The sequence below is a fragment of the Oncorhynchus clarkii genome, chromosome 10 (assembly GCF_045791955.1).
Source record: "Oncorhynchus clarkii lewisi isolate Uvic-CL-2024 chromosome 10, UVic_Ocla_1.0, whole genome shotgun sequence".
Classification (NCBI taxonomy): domain Eukaryota; kingdom Metazoa; phylum Chordata; class Actinopteri; order Salmoniformes; family Salmonidae; genus Oncorhynchus; species Oncorhynchus clarkii.
In genome coordinates, this window is record NC_092156.1 from 7,352,736 (window position 1) to 7,378,640 (window position 25,905).

At 44.4% G+C, this 25,905-nt stretch overlaps 3 protein-coding genes across 4 annotated transcripts in view; 1 reads left to right on the forward strand and 2 right to left on the reverse strand.

The window, feature by feature from the left end:
• The window catches only part of LOC139419406 (RPA-interacting protein A-like), a 2,317-nt gene extending 2,015 nt beyond the window's left edge, over positions 1-302 (forward strand). For both annotated transcript variants that reach the window (XM_071169352.1, XM_071169353.1), the window contains exon 7: positions 45-302. In XM_071169352.1, coding sequence (XP_071025453.1) covers positions 45-74 — 30 coding nt within the window. In that variant the 3' untranslated portion in view covers positions 75-302. The remainder of the gene's footprint in view (positions 1-44) is intronic.
• Positions 303-575: 273 nt separating this feature from the next.
• On the reverse strand, positions 576-9,106 carry LOC139419407 (complement component 1 Q subcomponent-binding protein, mitochondrial-like). Its single transcript, XM_071169354.1, has 6 exons — positions 8,727-9,106; positions 8,036-8,186; positions 6,728-6,821; positions 1,453-1,548; positions 1,181-1,306; positions 576-947 (listed from the first exon to the last, which is right to left on the reverse strand). Exons 1-6 carry the CDS (start codon positions 8,977-8,979, stop codon positions 798-800), a joined length of 870 nt encoding a protein of 289 aa, XP_071025455.1. The 5' UTR covers positions 8,980-9,106; the 3' UTR covers positions 576-797.
• A 334-nt stretch (positions 9,107-9,440) lies between these two features.
• On the reverse strand, positions 9,441-25,507 carry LOC139417964 (ATP-dependent RNA helicase DHX33-like). Its single transcript, XM_071166992.1, has 13 exons — positions 25,475-25,507; positions 25,158-25,368; positions 18,702-18,862; positions 18,196-18,423; positions 17,581-17,751; positions 16,616-16,801; positions 16,142-16,253; positions 15,728-15,887; positions 15,312-15,400; positions 14,239-14,366; positions 13,551-13,754; positions 12,780-12,866; positions 9,441-12,531 (listed from the first exon to the last, which is right to left on the reverse strand). Exons 2-13 carry the CDS (start codon positions 25,363-25,365, stop codon positions 12,223-12,225), a joined length of 2,043 nt encoding a protein of 680 aa, XP_071023093.1. The 5' UTR covers positions 25,366-25,368; positions 25,475-25,507; the 3' UTR covers positions 9,441-12,222.
• Positions 25,508-25,905: the final 398 nt, after the last annotated feature.

A 25,905-nucleotide genomic window follows, 5' to 3' on the forward strand; every position in this document is an offset into this window, starting at 1 on the left:
ATATTGTTGAATGATCACTGACTGGTTCTTGTTTCTGGTTTCAGGCTTGTGATTACCTGTCCATAGTTCTGTGAATCACCCGTCCTACCGGGGGAAAAGCTGATTTTTAACCATCCTGTGTCCGTGGGAGGATTTTTGTTCTGAAATAAAGACTATATTGGTACAGTAAGATTGGGCCGTTTTGACTGGTATTCAGAGTATGTCTTAAAGACTTGCTATACAAGGGCACAATCGTGTGCCAAAAGTAGTTATGGCAGTACACTGGGGCTGGCTAATGAGATGCCATAGCTCTGATTTTAACAGCTGATGTTCGTTCCTGTTACCAGTGTCTCAGATGGAGGCCTTCCTACCTGAAAAGGTACATAGACTGCTACAACCAGCTCAATGCCTGAAACAAGTTTAAACAAGTCTTTTTGATATGATCAATGGCTTAATTTCTCTTCTGTACTGCTTTCCTCGTGTCATGAGCTGTACACAACTAATTGCTATGTCGGCAATAAAATCATGCTTAAACCACTCGTGTCATTAATGTCTTACCACAGGTTAGTGTCGTCAACATCATGGAGCAAGATTGATACTAGCGGCCTTTTATATTAACATCAGTTACAGTAAGATGCAGCAAAGTGATTCAATATGAAATGAAAAGCTGCAGAAACATCAAATGCAACAATTCTTGTACCTATACCCTCCCCCACTCCACAAAATTAGATTGGAAACCAATGGAAAATATTTGGAGGGGGATGGTGTCTAAGCCACATGTTTAAATTTCAGTTAATTTTGTTCCATCTACATACACATTAATTGCATTTGATAAAGCCACTAAGGTCCTCCAGGAACTTGACGTATTCCTGATGCTCCATGGCAGTGCTCAGCTCGATCAGTTCATCAGCAAACGTGTTGTCAACCCCCCGGTCAGCCAGGAAGTCCATCAGGTGGTCATACAGAGCCTAGAGAGAGACACAGGCCAGTTTGAAGGAACACCTATAAGCCGGGCCAACTTCAAATAGAGCAGCCTTCCTGAAAATGTCCTTATTGTAGGCGGTAAAGTCATCGTAGATGAAAAATAGCCTGGGTACCAGTCTTTCTGCCCTCCTGGGAACACCACAAACAGATCAGGGAACAGGCTAGAATAATGATATTTAGACATGCTGAGAGAAAGACCATGAGCATCAGCTCTTACCCAATCCAGAGACTCTGTGTTGAGTGTGTAGGACGTCTCCTTCCACTCTCCATCTCCCTCGGGCTGGAAACTGACCTCCCGTATGGAAAAGATGTCGCTCTCCTCTTCCCCTTCACCATGGCTTACCTGAGAAATCAATTTAACCCAACATTGTTAGATGTATTGCTTATTAACAAATCAAAGTGTTCTTCCCAATGTTGATAAAGATGTCTTCAATTAAAATGTTTCTGGACCAATATAGCCCATGATGATTCACTTGTAGGATATCTTACCTCATCTTCAGGATAATGGCAGTCAAACACCAAGGAATGTTTTGCTGCTGGTTTCGTCACCTCGACAACAAAGTTCGGTGTGGACACAATATCTGGCTGTTAGGAGACACACAAGGTTCAAAGCCTTAGCGTTGTAACAGCTGGCTGGTATGGACCAATTCATACAGCAATAAATGTAACTATGTTGCCCGATAACTATATATACACTCACACAACTAAAAATAGCAAAAAAGAAAACGTCCTCACTGTCAACTTTGTATATTTTCAGCAAACTTAACATGTGTATGAACATAAGATTCAACAACAAACTGAACAAGTTCCACAGACATGTGACCAACAGAAATTGAATAATGTGTCCCTGAACAAGGGGGGGGGGGGGGGGGGGGTCAAAATCAAAAGTAACTGTCAGTATCTGGTGTGGCCACCAGCTGCATTAAGTACTGCAGTGCAACTCCTCCTCATGGACTGCACCAGATTTGCCAGTTCTTGATGTGAGCTGTTACCCCAATCTTCCACCAAGGCTAATCTGAAAACAAGACTCCCTAAATTGTATCAGCATATCGATTGCGCAACCAGGGCTGGTAAAACCTTGGATCATTGCTATTCTAACTTCCGCGACGCATATAAGGCCCTCCCCCGCCCTCCTTTCGGAAAAGCTGACCAATGACTCCATTTTGTTGCTCCCTGCCTACAGACAGAAACTAAAACAAGAAGCTCCCGCGCTCAGGTCTGTTCAACGCTGGTCCGACCAATCTGATTCCACGCTTCAAGACTGCTTCGATCACGCGGACTGGGATATGTTCCGCATTGCATCCAACAACAACATTGACGAATATGCTGATTTGGTGAGCGAGTTCATTAGAAAGTGCATTGATGATGTCGTTCCCATAGCAACGATTAAAACATTCCCAAACCAGAAACCGTGAATTGAACGCAGCATTCGCGTGAAACTGAAAGCGCGAACCACTGCAAGGTGACCGGAAACATGACCGAATACAAACAGTGTAGCTATTCCCTCCGCAAGGCAATCAAACAAGCTAAGCGTCAGTATAGAGACAAAGTAGAATCTCAATTCAACGGCTCAGACACAAGAGGTATGTGGCAGGGTCTACAGTCAATCACGGATTACAAAAAGAAAACCAGCCCCGTCACGGACCAGGATGTCTTGCTCCCAGGCAGACTAAATAACTTTTTTGCCCGCTTTGAGGACAATACAATGCCACGGCCCGCAACCAAAACCTGCTGACTCTCCTTCACTGCAGCCGACGTGAGGAAAACATTTAAACGTGTTAACCCTCGCAAGGCTGCAGGCCCAGACGGCATCCCCAGCCGCGCCCTCAGAGCATGCGCAGACCAGCTGGCTGGTGTGTTTACGGTCATATTCAATCAATCCTTATCCCAGTCTGCTGTTCCCACATGCTTCAAGAGGGCCACCATTGTCCCTGTTCATAAGAAAGCTAAGGTAACTGAGCTAAACGACTACTGCCCCGTAGCGCTCACTTCCGTCATCAGGAAGTGCTTTGAGAGACTAGTCAAAGACCATATCACCTCCACCCTACCTGACACCCTAGACCCACTCCAATTTGCTTACCGCCCAAATAGGTCCACACACGAGGCAATCTCAACCACACTGCCCTAACCCATCTGGACAAGAGGAATACCTAAGTGAGAATGCTGTTCATCGACTACAGCTCAGCATTTAACACCATAGTACCCTCCAAACTCGTCATCAAGCTCGAGACCCTGGGTCTCGACCCCGCCCTGTGCAACTGGGTACTGGACTTCCTGATGGGCCGCCCCCAGGTGGTGAGAGTAGGTAACAACATCTCCACTCCGCTGATCCTCAACACTGGGGCCCCACAAGGGTGAGTTCTGAGCCCTCTCCTGTACTCTCTGTTCACCCATGACTGCGTGGCCGTGCACGCCTCCAACTCAATCATCAAGTTTGCAGACGACACTACAGTGGTAGGCTTGATTACCAACAACGACGAGACGGCCTACAGGGAGGAGGTGAGGGCCCTCGGAGTGTGGTGTCAGGAAAATAACCTCACACTCAACGTCAACAAAACAAAGGAGATGATTGTGGACTTCAGGAAACAGCAGAGGGAGCACACTAATATTGAGTGGCTGCTGCCAACACACCGACTCAACTCCAGCCACTTTAATAATGGGAATTGATGGGAATTGATGTAAAATATCACTAGCCACTTTAAACAATGCTACTTGACAATGTTTACATACCCTACATTACTCATCTCATATGTATATACTGTACTCGATACCATCTACTGCATCTTGCCTATGCTGTTCTGTACCATCACTCATTCATATATCTTTACGTACATATACTTTATCCCTTTACACTTGTGTGTATAAGGTAGTAGTTTTGGAATTGTTAGATTACTTGTTGGTTATTACTGCACGGTCGGAACTAGAAGCACAAGCATTTCGCTACACTCGCATTAACATCTGCTAACCATGTGTATGTGACAAATACATTTGATTTTGATTTGACCTGCAAGTTCCCGGACATTTCTGGGGGGGGGAATGGCCCTAGCCCCTCACACTCCGATCCAACAGGTCCCAGACGTGCTCAATGGGATTGAGATCTGGGCTCTTCACTGGCCATGGCAGAACACTGACATTCCTGTCTTGCAGGAAATCACGCAAAGAACGAGCAGTATGGCTGGTGGCATTGTCATGCTGGAGGGTCATGTCAGGATGAGCCTGCAGGAAGGGAACCACATGAGAGGGTCTTCCCTGAAACGCACAGCGTTGAGATTGCCTGCAATGATAACAAGCTCAGTCCAATGATGCTGTGACACACCGCCCCAGACCATGACGAACCCTTCACCTCCAAATCAATCCCGCTCCAGAGTACAGGCCTCGGTGTAACGCTTATTCCATCAACGCAAATCCGACCATCACCCCTGGTGAGAGAAAACCGCGCCTCGTCAGTGAAGAGCACTTTTTGCCAGTCCTGTCTGGTCCAGCGACGGTGGGTTTGTCCCCATAGTCGACGTTGTTGCGGGTGATGTCTGGTGAGGACCTGCCTTACAACAGGCCTACAAGCCCCCAGTCCATCCTCTCTCAACCTATTGCGGACAGTCTGAGCACTGATGGAGGGATTGTGCGTTCCTGGTGTAACTCGGACAGTTGTTGTTGCCATCCTGTACCTGTCCTGCAGGTGTGATGTTTGGATGTACCGATCCTGTGCAGGTGTTGTTACAGGTGGTGTGCCACTGCGAGGACGATCAGCTGTCTGTCCTGTCTCCCTGTAGCGCTGTCTTAGGCGTCTCACAGTACGGACATCGCAATTTATTGCCCTGGCCACATCTGCAGTCCTCATGCCTCCTTGCAGCATGTCCAAGGCACGCAGATGAACAGGGACCCCGGGCATTTTTCCAGAGTCAGTAGAAAGGCCTCTTTAGTGTCCTAAGTTTTCATAGTTTTAACCTTAATTGTCTACCGTCTTTTTGCCTTTATTTAACTAGTCAAGTCAGTTAAGAACAAATTCTTATTTTCAATGACGGCCTAGGAACACTGGGTTAACTGCCTTGTTCAGGGGCAGAACGACAGATGTCATCTGTCATTCTCATTGAATACAAGTCTAAGAAGCGGTAGATCTGTTCTATGTGCACTATTTCTATGCTTCCCGTTCTTATGTTTAGTTCTTAGTCTTTTACTTTCCGTTTCGTACATCCAACGTCAAAGAGCTGAAAATACAATATTTTGGGTGATTGAAAACACATTTCACAGCGGCGTAGATGGTACAATGATTCTCTACACTTTGAATTGTTTGTTTTGTCACATACTGAAATTAGACTAACTATTTGAATTTTAGCAACCAGGAAATGGCGGGAGCGATTTCTGCACATTGCATCTTTATTAAATTGGCGACAGTCAGTATGCCCTCCCAACTACCATGTCTCAGGTAGGCCATGAATGACAGAATGCAATAATTGACTAATATTTGCCATCTCGTAATAGTTCTCATGCGCCAACGTATCGCCATGTTCAGCGCCACGATGAAACTTATACTCCTAATTATTACAGATCTACAGTCGGCCAACTCAGGTAGCAAAGTGGCGCCACAAACTCAATATTAAGAGGTGAGAAATACATGATAAACTCACACAAAGCTATGACTCTTATGGTATCAGTTCCAAGACGATGTTTATCCACCAAATGGTTGTCTTATGCAGTAGGGTTCTTCCACCTCTCTCTTCATTCCCTTCCAATAGAGTAGGGTTCTTCCACCTCTCTCTTCATTCCCTTCCAATAGAGTAGGGTTCTTCCACCTCTCTTCATTCCCTTCCAATAGAGTAGGGTTCTTCCACCTCTCTCTTCATTCCCTTCCAATAGAGTAGGGTTCTTCCACCTCTCTTCATTCCCTTCCAATAGAGTAGGGTTCTTCCACCTCTCTCTTCATTCTGATTGAACTGAGAGGAGTCTTTGAAGCTTGGGCTGACAACTGTTTAAGAGATGGCTTGGTGGTGAAAACCAAACAACCACATTCCATTCTATGATTAGTGTGAGATCTATGTCTCCGGGTCTGATTGGCCCGGCATTGTGTGTGTGTGTAAGTGTGTGTGTGTGACTCAAGAGAGATAGTATCCTGAAGGAATAGAACAAACATTCCATTACACCTGGGAAAGAACACCAGAGGCAGATGACCACAGGATGAACCCAAAGTGGCTTCTTCTGGTGCCCCCCAATCTATTCTTGGTATCAGCTATTTAAGAAAGAGCATTGTCTGTAAAGGTTAGACTCTTAGCCCAACACTCGAGGGTGTTGGGTCGACCAGCCTCATTATTGCAATAATGAATCGATAATGAATAAAGATGATTGTTCGAGGAAACAAAGTCTCCCTCACTTGATTAGAATAGTCCAACAGTAGTTGCTTTGAAAACTGTCTTTCCCCCACAAGAGCATTCTGCGCAACGGTCATATGCTTGTGCTTGTCAAAATGCATCTCTCCCTCCTCCGTGTCACAGTGGGCAGAGGGAGTGGGCAGAGGGAGTGGGCAGAGGGAGTGGGTGTGGCTCGCTCACATAACAACCAAAAGTGAAAAAGAGACTTTCATAGCCAAAATCAACATAATGCATAGTCAGGCTATTACTGTTGACCAAATAATGATTTTACATTTAGAACAATCTACAGGAATGTTGTGTTGCATCATTAAAGAAAATGACTTACATAATCAGAATGCTTCAGTAAGAGGAAGCCAATGTCTGTCTAAGTTTTGGTTGATCAGTCCAGCTCTAGGCTTTACCTCACTTTCTGCCGACTTCTGTCCTTGCACTTGTTCAGCCTCCTCTTCAAAGTTAGGGGGAACACTGTTGTTGATGTTGAATGTGACCGTCACTCTGCAAGGAAGGGAAAGGGACAATGATTCCCATGAAGAATACATTTCAAATGATGTGAATCGTGACAGGGTTCATTTTGTGCAGGTGTGCATTTATTGATAGGACATCCAACTGTATTCATAGTCAAAATAAAATGTCTGCGGTGACTGCCGGGGCGGCAGGTAGCCTAGTGGTTAGAGTGTAGGGGCGGCAGGTAGCCTAGTGGTTAGAGTGTAGGGGCGGCAGGTAGCCTAGTGGTTAGAGTGTAGGGGCGGCAGGTAGCCTAGTGGTTAGAGTGTAGGGGCGGCAGGTAGCCTAGTGGTTAGAGTGTAGGGGCGGCAGGTAGCCTAGTGGTTAGAGTGTAGGGGCGGCAGGTAGCCTAGTGGTTAGAGTGTAGGGGCGGTAGGTAGCCTAGTGGTTAGAGTGTAGAGGCGGCAGGTAGCCTAGTGGTTAGAGTGTAGGGGCGGCAGGTAGCCTAGTGGTTAGAGTGTAGGGGCGGTAGGTAGCCTAGTGGTTAGAGTGTAGGGGCGGTAGGTAGCCTAGTGGTTAGAGTGTAGAGGCGGCAGGTAGCCTAGTGGTTAGAGTGTAGGGGCGGTAGGTAGTCTAGTGATTAGAGTGTAGGGGGGGCAGGTAGCCTAGTGGTTAGAGTGTAGGGGCGGCAGGTAGCCTAGTGGTTAGAGTGTAGAGGCGGCAGGTAGCCTAGTGGTTAGAGTGTAGGGGCGGTAGGTAGCCTAGTAGTTAGAGTGTAGGGGGGCAGGGAGACTAGTGGTTAGAGTGTAGAGGAGGTAGGTAGCCTAGTGGTTAGAGTGTAGGGGCGGCAGGTAGCCTAGTGGTTAGAGTGTAGGGGCGGCAGGTAGCCTAGTGGTTAGAGTGTAGGGGCGGCAGGTAGCCTAGTGGTTAGAGTGTAGGGGCGGCAGGTAGCCTAGTGGTTAGAGTGTAGGGGCGGCAGGTAGCCTAGTGGTTAGAGTGTAGGGGCGGCAGGTAGCCTAGTGGTTAGAGCGTTGGACCAGTAACCGAAAGGTTGCAAGATCAAGGTAAAAATATGTCATTCTGCCCCTGAACAAGGCAGTTAACCCACCGTTCCTAGGCCGCCACTGTAAATAAGAATCTGTTCTTAACCGACTTGCCTAGTTAAATGAAGGTAAAAAAAAAATTGGCCATTTACTCAGGATGGGAGAGGTGTGCCTATGTATTGTAATATTAACATAACGTTATTTTCTCGCCATGCTCATTACTTTTCTCCAGAGAGCTTCCTGATGAGTTTGGCTTCTGTGCCGTTCTGCTCTAGCTCCCACCCTCCAGACATCTTGGGAAGAGTCTTGCTTTTCTGAATTTTCTTCTCTTCTTTCGTTTCATCAGACAGGAAATCTCCAAAGGCTTTGTCTCCTGAAACAAAGCGGTTAATAAGATAATATTAAACAAAACAACAAAAAACAGAAGTCATTATTAAACTACACGTTAGTCCCATAGACTGTCCCCACCCATGGTTCCATTTCCAAGGTCACATGCGCATTGCTCGACACAGGTCCAGACGGAGATGCAATCAAGGATGTCAAGCGAGTTAACATCACACTCAATAGTTGGTTTCATCATCAGCTTCGCATTCGGCACTGCTCTAAAACACGCTGTCTTGCTTGATAAACCCACGAGTTAACTTTGGACTACGGTAGATACTATAGACATGATGGTTTCATACATTGGGGGACACGCATTGGTGACATATCTTGCCCCTCCAGTCAGATAGTTATATGAGAACATATGTTACAAAAGTTGTCCAAGCTGGTCGCAGCTATTCCCCCGTTGTTTTACACACAATTAACTAGCTAGCTAGTTCAACAAGACCAAGCAAGTGGAGGGGGGTCATTTAGCTAGCTGACGTTAACATAGCTAGCTAGTACTCACACTACAGTAACTAGCGATCATTACCTTCCGTATGTAGCGACACACATTCACAGGATACCGGACTCGGTCCTTTTGAACCGAAGAGTTTTGGTCGGTACCCCGATGCTGCACCATTATTGCTCATCATCCAGAGAGACCGGGTGAACGGCCGGATTGTTCCCGAGTTTGGAGAGCATAACGCCGATCTGGCAAGAGGATGGAGAGCACCAGTCGAGGACATTGTGGATGTAGAAATTCGGACTGCGGTAGTCACCGCTCGGGAAAGCATCTTTAGCATGATTATAGGTTGGTCAATTTGACTAGTAAATAAATAAACAAAACACAATGGTTTGATAAGCCCCAAGTTCCAGTTACCAGCTACTGTAATGCGAGTACTAGTTTTGCCTGGAAACACACGTGTGGAAGGACACCATGACCTCCTCAAACTTTGAACCGGAAGTGATCACACGGTCTAAACCAATAACTAGACCAGACACGTTTTGGGGTAAAATAACTATTAAGAGTCAATACATACATGTAAGAAATATTTATAATACATCCAACAACCGTGTGTTGTGATACCTCGCTGCAGAATGCAAACAAAGCGGTTCTTATTGGTCTACGGTGTAGAGCGCCACCCCTGCGTTCAAATGAATGACGAGCACAAGACAACGCGCGCTCATACTGTACGTTCACGTTGGTGCTTCACTATACAGTTGAAAATCATAAAAAATGATTGCAAATCAAACAAATTCAATTGATGAGGCGAAGTTGTTTTATTTATTAGAAAAACACGAGTGGATATAATAACCAGCATATATAATATAAAGTCACCCTGTCATATCCGCCACTATAATCTTTTGACTTTCAACACACTCAGGTCAGGTTGTTAATCATCCAATATAACACGAATATTTCAGTCAACAATGACGTTTCAATCAAACATATGACCATTGGTTATCCAGTAAACCTATCCCACCCATTTAAACAATCATTCTTGTTTTGGGACATTCTTGATCTGTTTTATAATATTCCCCATAAGAAATATTTTAGGAATCACATGTTAAGATGTTCTTCAAGATCTAAATGTGGCATTCATTTAGTTTAAAGACAATATTATTTCCGTATTTTTTGATTTTTTCAATAGAAAGATAGACGGGTGAAGAATGCCATGTCAGCACAACAGACACCCTGTTCAAATCCCGCCGCCACAGCTTCAAATCCTCCGGGTTGCTCTGAACAATACAAAAAAGAGAAGAGCGAATAGCTACAATCCATTTCATACCATTTCGAGACATTTTACAAGTGTATCAAAGACCTGAGTAATCAAATCCTACTATATAATCTCCATGCATTGCATTATCAAATGTACGAGTACACCTACTTGACATGGTCTAGCAGGCATTTGTGCAACAGTGCTCTGCATTTAAGCAGGATAACTGATGTGACCAACTTCACCATAAGATTTGAAGTCCATTTACCCAGAGGGTCAATGCATCGGTCTTTGGAGTTGCCAGTTACTTACTGTAAGTTACTGCAGCAGGAGCATGCATCAGGTAATAGTGAGTGAACAGATTTAGAAAAAGCAGGCATTTGTTAATGATAGGTGAGAATTGTCTGTTAATTGGATGATTCGAAATTTTCCGAACCCTGAAACATATAATTGTATGGAATTGATTAGAATGTATGAAATCATAATCAATAAATGTGTAGTCCTAGTCAGAATTAGGGTAAAGCAATATGTCTTTATGGTATTTTAAACACAGACTGTCTGAGCTTGGTGCCGACCTGACGAGAGATTTGGGAGAGAACGGGGAGTACGTCTCAAGGACACGGTCACTATCTCTGTCGGCTGGAAAGTGAGACAGACAGTGTGTGTAGCAGGACATGGTCACTATCTCTGTCGGCTGTGTAGTGAGACAGACAGTGTAGCAGGACAAGGTCACCATCTCTGTCGGCTGGGAAGTGAGACAGACAGTGTGTGTAGCAGGACATGGTCACTATCTCTGTCGGCTGTGTAGTGAGACAGACAGACTGTGTAGCAGGACAAGGTCACTATCTCTGTCGGCTGGGAAGTGAGACAGACAGTGCGTGCGTAGCAGGACATGTGTGTGTGTGTGTGCGTATGTTTGTGTGTATGTGTGTGCATGAGAAGTCAGTATAAAATGAATTGATTTGTATTCTTGACTTCAGAACGTTCCCGTGAATAAACCTTTGACTATTTAGCTGGGCCTCCGTCTGTTTCATTCGACCAGGATCTTACACATTCTGGTTTGCAGAGTAATATATTTAAATTGGGTGATGTACCAGGAGAACATAATTCTCTTATCAGTTAATGAAAGACATTCAATTACACTCCTCCTCCACCACCACAGACGCCATAATGTATTAACCCAGCCACACACACACACACCCCCGCCACACTATGACCGCCCACCTCAAATGATGTGGACAGATGTCTTGGTATCCTTTTAGGACAAATGATAAACAAGTCATTTTTAGTCAGCAATATCACTTATTTCCCTGGTAGTTGATGTAGATGTGTGTGACTAAACTCAATGAAGACAAAAAGTCAACCTATGCCCAAGTGTTTATGTAAACTGCTGCTTATATATCTAATTAAATCCTGTGATATATCTATCTATTTCAACAGAAAATATTATGTACATGGAATGGCATTTGTGTTATATTTGTCCCCTGTTTAAGCAAGTGACAAACAGCCAATAAGTTAGACCAGGGGCCAGAATTTAAATATGAACAGCCAATTCAAGTCAGTTGTTGAATATATTTGTTTGAAGGAATAACCATGCCCTCCCACTTCTGTGAGTTAAATCTATGTTGCTAAGAAACATGCAGATATTTTAGAATCAGTGTTGGAACTCAATCATGATGAAACCTCATTTCTGTTTGTGAAGCAAATATGTGGCAACAGGCAATGATTAGCCAACAGGTAGAGGAGAGTAGAATGAAGACCGAGAAGGTCGGTTCGTAACCATAGTAACGGGAACATTAGTTTGTAACCTCCGTTCTAGGCCAGGGGAATCTCTACTCTTCTATGGTTCAGCAGACGTCTAATAAAACATGGCCGCTGTCCCATGACTAGGTAGAAGAACCCAGAGAAGAACCCTCACTTGGTCTTTTAACCAATCACATCAAATATGTTTCAGAGCTGATCTGATTATTCAAAAGATCAATTAATTTAAAAAAAGTTTAGAATTGGGCTGCTTGTCTGAACGCTGCCAAACTGTCAGACCAAATGCTAAATGTTCTGTCTTCGACTGGCACACACACACACACACACACACACACACACACACACACACACACACACACAAACAGCGCTGAAGAATCTTTCTACGCTTTGTGAAAACAAAAAAGAGCGATTCAGCAAACAGGAAAAAGTAGAAAGATGTTCTTCCCATCATGCCTCCATCCAATTTCTATTGACACTGAGGGAGAGGTGGGCCAGGTGTGTCACTGCTCAGGGAGCTTTGGTTCCGCTGTAGTCTCTTGTCACCCCCGAGTTCTGTCCAATCAGAGGCTAGCTCTTGGTGGGGCGTAGCTTCCGGCGAAAGTACTCAGGCGCGGCCTCGACCAGCCAATCAGCATCCACCAGACACAGGTCCCTCATGTAGCACTTTGAGGTGTGCAGGAGCTCGTTGAAGACCACGTAGGCAGGCTTGGCCTGGAAGAGGACAGAGGAGGGGTGGATGGCAACAGGCTGGTGGGTATCCAGAGCCGTGTAGCTGCCATCTGGCTGTAGCTCTGCAGCGTTCATAAACAGACCGTGGGCCAGGCAGCGACGCACACTCCCCGTGTCCGACCCACACGACTCCAGCTTCATGCTCAGCTGGTACACAGAGGGGAGAAGGAGAGGTCGTTATGTGTGAAAAGAGATACATCACACGGAAATATCATGGACTTGTTCAGGTGAAAGATAACCATGTTTGAATTCATCAGCCGATTAGAAGACCTAAGAGTTGAAATGTTGCCGCCAACACATTTGGAAAAATTGCAGTGTGCCGATTCCCCTCTTGCTGAGGAACAGCCATGTTCGGAGAACTGGTTACTTGTGATGTTAGGGACTTGTTCTCCTACCTTAAGGCAGATCTCTCGGAGCTGTGCACGGACCTCTCCAACCATGCTCATGTTCCTGCTGTTGACAAAGTTCTCCCGACACCACTCCTACGACACACACATCAGAGCCTGCACTGAAAACACCATCTAGAGACCATAACACTTCATCAATATACACTAGAGGCTGAACATCTGGACTAAAAAACAATGGAGAAGCAATTAGTTTATCTACCCCTTTTTCTCCTCAATTTTGTGATAACCAAATTGGTAGTTACAGTCTTGTCCCATCGCTGCAACTCCCGTACGGACTCGGGAGAGGCGAAGGTCGAGAGCCGTGCGTCCTCCGAAACACAACCCAACCAAGCCGCACTGCTTCTTGACCCAACGCCCACTTAACCCGGAAGCCAGCCGCACCAATGTGTCGGAGGAAACACCGTACACCTGGTGACCGTGTCAGCGTGCACTGCGTCCGGCCCGCCACAGGAGTCGCTAGTGCGCGATGGGACAAGGACATCCCTGCCGGCCAAACCCTCCCCTAACCCGGACAACGCTGGGCCAATTGTGCGTCGCCCCACGGGTCTCCCGGTTGCCGCCGGGTGCGACAGAACCTGGGACTCGAACCTAGAATCTCTAGTGGCACAGCTAGCACTGTGATGCGGTGCCTTAGATCACTGCGCCACTTCAGGAGACCTGGAGAAGCATTTTAGTCTGGGGACCAGACCCTACAATGTCCAGAGATATTGTACAGACTGTATGAAGACTCCTGAAGGCCTCTTCATTCTGATCCCTGACCTTGTTGGCGTTTACTTTCTTGAAGGCTCTGTAGATGTTGAGCAGGGTCAAGTGATCTCCCTCGCTGGTGGTGAACTTCTTGCGTGCGGCGAGACACTCCTCTCGGCGTGCGGGCGGGTTGTAGAGCACCGAGTCCACCGACAGCAGAGACACGATGGTCAGCACCTCCTCGGAACACTGGAAGTCTGGTGACAGCAAGATGGTCTGTAGACACACACGAGAGAGACGGAACGAGAAAGAAAGAGAGAGACAGAACGAGAAAGAAAGAGAGAAACAGAACGAGAGAGACAGAACGGGAGAGACAGAACGGGAGAGACAGAACGGGAGAGACAGAACGGGACAGAACGAGAGAGACAGAGAAAGACAGAGAGAGAGAGAACGAGAGAGACAGAACGAGAAAGACAGAGAGAGACAGAACGAGAAAGACAGAGAGAGAACGAGAAAGACAGAGAGAGAGAACGAGAAAGACAGAGAGACAGAACGAGAAAGACAGAGAGAAAGAAACAGAGAGACAGAACGAGAAAGATAGAGAGAGACAGAACGAGAAAGACAGAGAGAGAACGACAGAGACAGTCAGAAAGAATGTTTTAATCCAGTATTTATTGTCATGGCTCCTCATAAACAAAGGAAAGGGGGATGCCTAGTCAGTTGCACAACTGAAGGCCCATTTCCTGTGTGTCTATCTTACCTTGGCATAGCGTGGCTCCAGGGGGAAGCTGGCCATCTTCTTTCCCAAAGGAGTGAGGGTGACCTGCTCACCTTTCCTCCCTACAGCCCCGAGCAGATCCAGCTGCTCCACTGCCGAACGCATCGCCTCTGAACAGTCACATGACATTATTACAACCATCTCTGACCAGTCGCATGACATTATTACAACCATCTCTGACCAGTCGCATGACATTATTACAACCATCTCTGACCAGTCGCATCACACCCACAACATTACATTATTACAACCATCTCTGACCAGTCACATGACATTATTACAACCATCTCTGACCAGTTGCATCACACCCACAACATTACATTATTACAACCATCTCTGACCAGTCACATCACACCCACAACATTACATTATTACAACCATCTCTGACCAGTCACATCACATCCACAACATTATTACAACCATCAACCACCAGTCACATCACACCCACAACATTATTACAACCATCTCTGACCAGTCACATCACATCCACAACATTATTACAACCATCTCTGACCAGTCACATCACACCCACAACATTATTACAACCATCTCTGACCAGTCACATCACATCCACAACATTATTACAACCATCTCTGACCAGTCACATCACACCCACAACATTATTACAACCATCTCTGACCAGTCACATCACACCCACAACATTACATTATTACAACCATCTCTGACCAGTCACATCACACCCACAACATTACATTATTACAACCATCTCTGACCAGTCACATCACACCCACAACATTATTACAACCATCTCTGACCAGTCACATCACATCCACAACATTATTACAACCATCTCTGACCAGTCACATCACACCCACAACATTATTACAACCATCTCTGACCAGTCACATCACATCCACAACATTATTACAACCATCTCTGACCAGTCACATCACACCCACAACATTCCTTTCTGACCAAACACAACACGAAACAAAACTGCAACACAACTAACTCTTATCTGAGCCTACAACTCAGTGGATTAATACCCCTTTTAATGGATTCTACCATGTCTGATGACTTCACACGCTGCTTACCAGGAGAAGGCTTAGACATGAAGTCAAAGTTCATCACGTCAGGGATCCCCAGAGCCAGAAGCTGTAGCATGACACTGGCCAGGTTACACCTGCAGAGAGAACACGAGAGCAGAACAGTCCATCACAACGACAGAGACATGTTTCAATTTATACTGCAGCAACAACTGGGTCGTGTTCATTAGAGCACACTGTAGCAAAAACCGAGCATTTCTTATTGGACATGTCGAGATAGTACTTCTCTGGTTGGCATCTATTGAAAAGAGTTCTGTTCTCTTCCAACAGGTCAACAGTGACTACACTTGCTTTGGTTGCTCATATACATTTGTCCACCTGATCCAACTCCAGCCATGCTGGTCCAACCTCCATCACAGACATGGGGATCTAACTCTCTGTGTGTGTGTGTGTGTGTTTCCTACCTTTGTATCTCAGGCACGGTCATGGGGATGAGGTTGTCAAACTCATCCTCGGTGTAGAGACGGTAGACAGAGCCGGAGTCCTCTCTGCCAGCCCTGCCCGCCCTCTGCCACGCCTGGGCTTTAGATACCCGCTGTACTGCCAACACCTCCAGACCGCTCTCTGAGGGGCGGATAACAAGGTACATCACAATGGAAATAAATCTGCTTTAAAAAAAAAATCTTCAATCCTTTTTTATACGTGTGTGTGTGTGTATTGTTGTTTTTTTTCCCAAAAAGTTAGAAAATATTAATTATCAAATCAAATGAATTCATCAATTCACACCAGGGCTACAGAACTGAGTGCCCGACAAGTAGAGAAACAGATAGGAAGTGAGGTGAAACAGCTTCGTGTACTGTCACAATGTGAAGTCTCACCTGGGTTGAAGCGTTTTGCTTTCACCATGCCTGTGTCAATGACGTATTTGATCCCCGAGATGGTGATCGACGTCTCTGCAATGTTGGTTGACAGGATTACCTTCCTACAACCCTGGCAAAACCAAAGCAAAAAACACAAGAGGACAATAGATACAGATTCAACTGTCCAGGATTTCCAAATTACTATAAAATAATGATTTACAATATGAGTGAAATAGTTTTCCTTCCAGATTATTATAATTATTATTATTTTTTAAATCCCCCCTCTAATTTAGGCCACAAGTACCAGAACTGGATGTGCCAACAACATTATTCGGGTAGGAGTTAACAGAATATTCACTTTTAAAACAGATCGTCACTGGACGGTGACTTCAATATGAAGCCTTAGTTGCTCGAGGAGACCATGCATCACAAATCAATGATTGCAGCATATTGTACCGGGACCTCTAAGGGGGGGGTGTAGGTGTATCCTACCTTAGCGGCAGGCTGGAAGACCCTGAGCTGCTGAGCAGGGGGTAGGGAGGCATACAGAGGGATGACAGTCATGGGACCACAGCTGTCAGGTAGGTGCTTGGCGATGTCACGGCAGGTACGAGCCAGCGCCTCTATCTCCTCCTGTCCTGTCATGAACACCAGGATGTCATGTGACGCAGGGGCTTCCTGTTCAGGACGGACGCATCACAACCAAAATCTTGTCAGTCATCATATGCTGATTTGGAATCGTGTCTAACTTGTGTTTTTCAGGAAGGTATTATTCATGTTATGAGGTTAAGATACACACAGACCCCATACACCGCCTGCTACGTTAGGTTAGATACACACAGACCCCATACACCGCCTGCTACGTTAGGTTAGATATACACAGACCCCATACACCGCCTGCTATGTTAGGTTAGATACACACAGACCCCATACACCGCCTGCTACGTTAGGTTAGATACACACAGACACCATACACCGCCTGCTACAGTAGTTTAGATACACACAGACCCCATACACCGCCTGCTACGTTAGGTTAGATACACACAGACCCCATACACCGCCTGCTACGTTAGGTTAGATACACACAGACACCATACACCGCCTGCTACAGTAGTTTAGATACACACAGACCCCATACACCGCCTGCTACGTTAGGTTAGATACACACAGACCCCATACACCGCCTGCTACGTTAGGTTAGATACACACAGACACCATACACCGCCTGCTACAGTAGTTTAGATACACACAGACCCCATACACCGCCTGCTATGTTAGGTTAGATACACACAGACCCCATACATCGCCTGCTGCAGTAGTTTTCATTAAGCAAATATTAAACCTAGTTCACCTCACAAACGTGGTAATTAACTGCAATGCCCATAATTGGCCAGTTTCTTTTCCCGACACGAACAGAGATGGATACACTTTAACGTCTGCTCCGTTAAGTCACATACCTGATGGATCTGGAAGACTGAGACCAGGGCAGCCTGCAGGTAGTCCGACTGGGGCTGCTTGGTGTAGTACATCTGGATGGGGTGCTGCCTGCCCTCCAGGTACAGCACAGGGGACTTGTTGAAGTACTGAGAGAACAGGTCCACATCCATGGTGGCTGACATCACAATCACCTACAAACGGTACATTGGAGGCGACAATATACCAGATTTATTTATAAAGCCTTTAAAACATTTTTAAGTGGTCTTAGAGTATGTTTGACTTTTTTTTTTTACATTGGGTGCTTTGACAATGGAACACCAGATCTCTCACACACACACACACACACACACACACACACACACACACACACACACACACACACACACACACACACACACACACACACACACACACACACACACACACACACAGTTAGTGGCCTACAGTTAGTGGCCTACAGTTAGTGGCCTACAGTTAGTGGCCTACAGTTAGTGGCCTACAGTTAGTGGCCTACAGTTAGTGGCCTACAGTTAGTGGCCTAGTCTGGAATTCAAAGTGATGTGTTCTGTTTCACCATTGTTTCAGATCGTATCACTTTTTAGATTCCAGGCTACTGAGGGCTAGCAATGACCTACCTTGAGGGGGACCTTGTTCTGTTCTCTGCGTTTGCGCTGGGCAGCCTTCACCACTCCGAAAAGTACGTCAGTGTGCACAGTGCGCTCGTGGGCCTCATCCAGCACCACCACGGTGTAGCGTAGCAGTAAGGGGTCTCCTATGGCCTCACGCAGGAGCATACCATCTGTCATGAACTTCAGCTTCGTCTCCGAGGAGGTGACATCCTCAAATCGCACCGTGTAGCCGACCTGAAAAGGAGGATTTCCCCCTCGATTTGATTGGTTGGTTTCAGTCCACATACAGCCTAGCGTTAGAGAGTTTACAAGACTGACGTTTTGTACAAGACTTATAAAACTACAAGACAAGGATTGTCGTTGGGTACATGCAGCCACTGATGATGATGATGATGATAATGATGATGGAGGTAACAACCACCACATGGCTATAGAATGAAGTACAAAAACACGTGTTCTACTAGAGTTTGACAACCACAGATTGTAAAAAAAAAAATAATGTTTTTACGCACCAGCTTCCCCAGCTGAGTTCTCTTCTCCTCTGCTACCCTCGTTGCCAGGGAGATAGCTGCCACTCGGCGGGGCTGTGTCACAGCGACGATGCCCTGTCGCGCGATGCCAGCTTCATACAGGTACTGAGGAATCTGGGTGGTCTTCCCAGAACCCGTCTCACCTGAGGGACAGGGCATCGGGAAGACACAATGGTTTGGGTCAGCCAATGTTACAATAGTTGAAGGCAAAATCTACCGTCATCAAAAAGAAAGGAGGACCAACCATATAATTAATTAAAATGCCTTTATCAGTATGGCATGTTCAATAGAAACAACGTTTTTTTTTTAAACCGACGCGTTTCGGCTGCATGGCCTTCGCCAGGGAGTAAAATCTACAGGATATGATCATTGCAACCACATGAACAATCAACACGGGTACTCAGATGAACAAGGAGGGACCTCTGAATTTGTTCAATAAAAAGAAATACAAAATTTTAAAAATATATATAAATATTAAAAACTTGTTTTCGTTGCAAAACATTTTTCCGACTAATGCTTTTACACTCCAGCTGAGTCCTGGGGTATGTACACTAGAATCCATACAGAAGCCAACAAATAATCAAATAAAATTGTATTTGTCACATGCTTTGTAAACAAACAGGTGTAGACTAGAGGCGTCCGCATGCATCCCAGCTGAAACACTTCTGAGGAGTGTGTGCATATATTTTTGACAGCGTTTATTTTTGTTTCGGATTTCGGTGAGGGGTTTTCTGGCTGTTCGGGGCCTTCCAGAGCCGAAGTAACACCCTTCCGGACATTTCCGGACCCTTCCCAACACGGCAGAGAGAAACATTTAGAAAATAATAGAAAAATAATAAAACTGAGGAATAAATGCACAATGAGTAACATTCATTTGGGTGGCAGGTAGCCTAGTGGTTAGAGTGTAGGGAGGGGGCAGGTAGCCTCGTGGTTAGAGTGCAGGGAGGGGGCAGGTAGCCTCGTGGTTAGAGTGTAGGGAGGGGGTAGGTAGCCTTGTGGTTAGATCGTTGGGCCAGTAACCGAAAGGTTGCTAGATCGAATCCCTGAGCTGACAAGGTAAAAATCTGTCATTCTGCCCCTGAACAAGGCAGTTAACCCACCGTTCCTAGGCCGTCGCTGTATAAGAATTAGTTCTTAACCGACTTGCCTAGTTAAATAAAAAAGTAAAAAAATACATTTTTAAAAAAGTATAATAATAACAACCTGTCTATATACACAGGGTAAGTACCGAGTCAACGTATGAGGTAGATATGTAAAATGCGGTGAACTTGCCCCCTTTACACCTCAATAACTGGTTGTGCCAGTTTTAGCTGCAATGACTCCAACCAAACGCCAACACATCTCCATTGGAATTAGGACTTTGACTAGATCTTTCCAAAACTTCAAACGTGTTGCTTTTTTTATAGCCATTTTTATGTTAAGACTTGATTGTGTGTTTTTTGATCATTGTCTTGCTGCATGACCCAGCTTCAGCTTCAGCTTCAGCTTGACAAAAGGTGCTTCAACAAAGCAAAAGGTCTGAATACTCATGTAAACACATTCTAAAGGTCTGAATACTCATGTAAACACATTCTAAAGGTCTGAATACTCATGTAAACACATTCTAAAGGTCTGAATACTCATGTAAACACATTCTAAAGGTCTGAATACTTATGTAAACACATCCTACAGGTCTGAATACTTATGTAAACACATTCTAAAGGTCTGAATACTTATGTAAACACATTCTAAAGGTCTGAATACTTATGTAAACACATTCTAAAGGTCTGAATACTCATGTAAACACATTCTAAAGGTCTGAATACTCATGTAAACACATTCTAAAGGTCTGAATACTTATGTAAACACATTCTAAAGGTCTGAATACTCATGTAAACACATTCTAAAAGGTCTGAATACTCATGTAAACACATTATAAAGGTCTGAATACTTATGTAAACACATTCAAAAGGTCTGAATACTTATGTAAACACATTCTAAAGGTCTGAATACTCATGTAAACACATTCTAAAGGTCTGAATACTTATGTAAACACATTCTAAAGGTCTGAATACTTATGTAAACACATTCTAAAGGTCTGAATACTTATGTAAACATATTCTAAAAAACAGTTTTTCTGTTTTGTCATTATGTCGTCTGTAGAAAACAATTTAATCCATTTTAGAATAAGGCTGTAACGTAACGTGGAAAAAGTCAAGGGGTCTGAAATATTTTCAGAAGGCGATGTATATCATTGGGGTGGAAACTGTTCAGGGTTAGAGGTTGACCAATTATAATTTGTCAACGCCGATACCGATTAATTGGCTGATATGACTGACCTACCTGGTTAAATAAATATATATTAAATAAATATATAAAATACTGACAATTACAACAATACTGAATGAACACATTCTTTTTTTCACCTTTATTTAACCAGGTAGGTCAGTTGAGAACAAGTTCTCATTTACAACTGCGAACTCTGGCCAAGATAAAGCAAAGCAGTGCGACACAAACAACACAGAGTTACACATGGGATAAACAAACATACAGTCAATAACACAATTTTAAAAAGTCTATATACAGTGTTTGCAGATGAGGTAAGATAAGGGAGGTAAGGCAATAAATAGGCCATAGTGGCGAAGTAATTACAATATAGCAATTAAACACTGGAATGATAGATGTGCAGAAGACGAATATGAAGCGAGGACCAGCCAACGAGAGCGTACAGGTCGCAGTGGTGGATAGTATATGGGGCTTTGGTGACAAAACAGATGGCACTGTGATAGACTGCATCCAATTTGTTAAGTAAAGTATTGGAGGCTATTTTGTAAATGACATAGCCGAAGTCGAGGATCGGTAGGATGGTCAGTTTTACGAAGGTGTGTTTGGCAGCATGAGTGAAGGATGCTTTGTTGCAAAATAGGAAGCTGATTCTAGATTTACTTTTGGATTGAAGATGCTTAATGTGAGTCTGGAAGGAGAGTTTACAGTCTAACCAGACACCTAGGTATTTGTAATTGTCCACATATTCTAAGTCAGAGTAGTGATGCTGGACGGGCGGGCAGGTGCGGACAGCGATCGGTTGAAGAGCATGCATCGATACCGATTATTGGAGGACCAAAAACGCCAATACCGATTAATCGGACAATTTTCTATATTTTTTATTTGTAATAATGACAATTACAACAATACTGAATGAACACTTATTTTAACTTAATATAATACAGCAATAAAATCAATTTAGTCTCAAACAAATAATGAAACATGTTCAATTTAGTTAGAATAATGCAAATACACAGTGTTGGAGAAGAAAATAAAAGTGCAATATGTGCCATGTAAAAAAGCTAATGTTTAAGTTCCTTGCTCAGAACATGAGAACATATGAAAGCTGGTGGTTCCATTTAATATGAGTCTTCAATAGGTAAGAAGTTTTAGGTTGTAGTTATTATAGGACTATTTATCTCTATACCATTTGAATTTCATATACCTTTCCCTATTGGATGTTCTTATAGGCACTATAGTATTTCCAGCCTACTCTCGGGAGTTGATAGGCTTGAAGACATAAACAGAGCTGCTGGCAAACGGGGGAAAGTGTGGTTTGAATGAATGCTTACGATCCTGCTGCTGCCTTCCACCGCTCAGTCAGACTGCTCTATCAAACCATAGACTTAATTATAAAATAATAAAAACACACAGAAATACGAGCCTTTCGTCATTAATATGGTTAAATCCGGAAACTATAATTTCGAAAACAAAACATTTATTCTTTCAGTGAAATACAGAACCATTGCGTATTTTATCGAACGGGTGGCAACCCTAAGTCTAAATATTGCTGTTACATTGCACAACCTTCAATGTTATGTCATAATTATGTCAAAATCTGGCAAATTAATTCCTGTATTTGTTAGGAGAAATGGTCTTCACACAGTTCGCAACGAGCCAGACGACCCAAACTGCTGCATATACCCTGACTCTGCTTACACTGAACGCAAGAGAAGTGACACAATTTCAGGCACCGCATTGATTATATGCAACGCAGGACAAGCTAGTTAGTTAATTAAACTAGTAATATCATCAACCACGTGTAGTTAACTAGTGATTATGTTAAGATTTATTGTTTTTTTTTATAAGATAAGTTTAATGCTAGCTAGAAACGTATCATGGCTCCTTGCCAGTCTCCTCCTGGATTGCAATATAAATCGGCGTCCAAAAATTCTGATTGTTATGAAAACTTGAAAATCTGCCCTAATTAAATCAGCCAATCGGTCGACCTCTAGTTCAGGTTCCAGACGTGGTGCGTCGGTACCGCTTGTCGTGCAGTAGCAGAGAAAACAAGTCTTAGAATTGGGTGGCTGGAGTCTTCGACAATTTTTTAGGGCCTTCCTCTGACACCGCCTGGTATGGAGGACCTGGATGGCAGGGTGCTCGGCCCCAGTGATGTACTGGGCACTACCCCCTGTAGCACCGTGCGGTCAGACGCCAAGCAGTCGCCACACCAAATGGTGATGCAGCCAGTCAAGATTCTCTCAACGGTGCAGCTTTAGGCCCATACTGAATCTTTTCAGCCTCATGAGAGGGAAGAAGCCTTCATGACTATGTTAGCGTGTGGACCATGATAATTCCTTAGTGATGTGGACATGGAGGAACTTGAAACTCTCAACCTGCTCCACTAGAGCCCCAGAACACTTTTGGGGTAAACATTTATTGCAAAACGTTTTGCTATGATATGAGACTAATGAATGGTACCTGCTGTACCACTGACAGCTGGCCATTAAGATCACTAGCTATTTATCAGTCGTGATTTGACCTTACATTTTTTCAAGTACCCAGATGTCTTGAACGCACCATGGAGGTCAAATCATAACGTCAATGATCTCGGGTCGAAAATTCGGAGCTCTAGAAAGATGCCCGAGTTTCAGACTTGGAATTCCGAGTTGGACGACTGTTTAAAACGATTCGTTCTCTGTCGTGGGTGATGTTGGCTTTCGCAGACTGATCGAGCACAGTCACACACTACCAAGTGCACTATTTTTTAGATGTTGCCCTACCGGACTTAAAAACTTGTGCCACTTAAAACAGTAATAGCGTCACTGCTGACATTTGGACCAGCGATGTCAGCCCCATGAGCATGCTGAGTCTGACAGCACAGTGGGTCGTCAAGGATTTCACACTGAGGAAAGTCGTATTGCTTGCTCATGATTGTGCCATTTGTCATACTGCTGCTGCCATTTCAATGGCATTTGAGAACATGTTTGAAACATGGACACACTAGCTAGGTCCATTCAAACAACTGACTGGAGAAACAAGCTCAACTGCTCCTGCAGCACACGAGACACACTCTGTCATGGCATTGAAACGCCTGCTCCACAAAACCGCTGACAAGCTGCGAACAAGCGATTCGGTGGCATTCTCTCTTTACTGTGTCGCCACCATACTCAAGGCTATGTACATGTACCATTACTTCGATGCAGACAAGAAACAGAAACCCTGTTTCTGAAATGTTACCGACACAGCTGGACAAGATGGAAACGGACAGTGCGCACAGAGGAATAGAAGCCACAGACAGAGCTGAAACCTCACTGCTTGACATGCATGATGAAATCCTGGTTGAGAATGAAACGACTGAACAACGAAACAGCAAGTAAGTGAAATAAATAGGTTCTGATTATGTTTTACTGGTAATGGGACATAGGTAAATGGTAATAAAATAACTTTTTGGTCAGTGTGGTGTGTGTAACCTTTAACTAGGCCAGTCAGTTAAGAACAAATTCTTATTTACAATGACGGCCAAACCCAGACAACGCTGGGCCAATTGTGCGCCGCCCTATGGGACTCCCAATCACGGTCTGATGTGATACAGTCTGGTTTCGAACCAGGGACTGTAGTGACTCCTCTTGCACTGAGATGCAATGCCTTAGAGATCGCTGTGTCCATGTGTGTGTGTTAACTATTTAATTGTACTAGAATGCTTAAAAGGCAGCTACATTTTTAAATATCGGTTGTTGGTATCGTTTTTTTGGCAAGGAAAATATCGGACATCGGTAACAGCCAAAAATCTCGGAGCATCACTACAATTAACTTTCAACCGATGCAAAACACGCCTACCTAGTCGCCGGGCCAGATTAATCGAATCCCCTCCACGAGACAAAGTCAGATTCTTTGTGTATGAGCCATTTTGGCCTACTTTGTTGTTTTGTAGGTCTTTGTATTTACACTAAACGTGTAGCTATATCGCCACAGGTGACCGGGAAATAGCCTATGGCGGTAGAGGTATGGAAAGCATACGGGTTGGAACTATTACATCTGCCTGTATGGAATTCTAGCTGTAAATATCCAACCGAAGATCTGCGTCAGGAAACCTGTTGTTTGGCAAGCGTTTATGAACATTTGCAATCCCACCTGTGTTGTGCTACAGTGGTTATTGCATTACCTTTTGACTAGGTTAAGCCAACTTACCTATCAATACAGCATTATGAAGCTGTCTAAGCTGGTTAATTAGTTGAGACTTCGCCTGGTAAATGGGAAGATTTTTCCTTTGCACGTCTATTGGTACCGAGGCATTTTCCTTTCTAGGTAGCAGCATCCCAGGCTTCTTGTCGAGACGGAAAAAAGGAGACCCCGGCTTAAATTTCTTCGCCGGAGGATGATCGGGGTTGTGGGGCATGGTCTAGAGAGAACCGCTTTACAAAGCAAAAACTTAAGGCTTGTTCAAAATGAAATGGAAATATATATGTTATGGATAAATACAGCCAAGCTACACTGCGGTTGTTTACCTCATCGACACAGCTAAATCCTTCCCACGTGGTAAGTTCCGTCGCAGGAGTTTGACGTCATATACCCCCCCTAACGGTGAGACTGTGCTATGGCAATACAGGCCTACACGCGTCACCTCACCTTCAACATGGGAGCCTAAAATCCAAAGAAGTATCACAGATAGAATAATGAGCCAGATATTTCACCGGATGTATAAATGTGAAGCACCTGGTTGGTGGACGGCAGTGGGAGAACATGGAGCTAGATGGATTTTGGCCGTCATTCTGCTAATTTTCTCCATACAGTTTTCTGTTTTCAAAACTAGAACCTGTAACACACAGAGTGGACTGCATTCAAAAATACTTTACCCTTTGCCAAATTTGTAAACAATTGTGTTGTTTAGAAGGAGTGCAAGGGCAAATTGAATTGTTTTAAAATGTAACCTTTATTT

Coding starts and splice junctions, on each gene's coding strand:
- LOC139419407 (XM_071169354.1), bottom strand. CDS start 8,979: ATGCTAAAGATGCTTTCCCGAGCGGTGACTACCGCAGTCCGAATTTCT. Junction 8,187..8,726: donor TGTGTCGCTACATACGGAAG/GTAATGATCGCT, acceptor GCTTTGTTTCAG/GAGACAAAGCCTTTGGAGAT. Junction 1,307..1,452: donor GCCATTATCCTGAAGATGAG/GTAAGATATCCT, acceptor TTGATTTCTCAG/GTAAGCCATGGTGAAGGGGA.
- LOC139417964 (XM_071166992.1), bottom strand. CDS start 25,365: ATGCCCCACAACCCCGATCATCCTCCGGCGAAGAAATTTAAGCCGGGG. Junction 15,888..16,141: donor AGCAAAACGCTTCAACCCAG/GTGAGACTTCAC, acceptor TCCGCCCCTCAG/AGAGCGGTCTGGAGGTGTTG. Junction 12,867..13,550: donor AGAAAGTAAACGCCAACAAG/GTCAGGGATCAG, acceptor TGTGTGTCGTAG/GAGTGGTGTCGGGAGAACTT.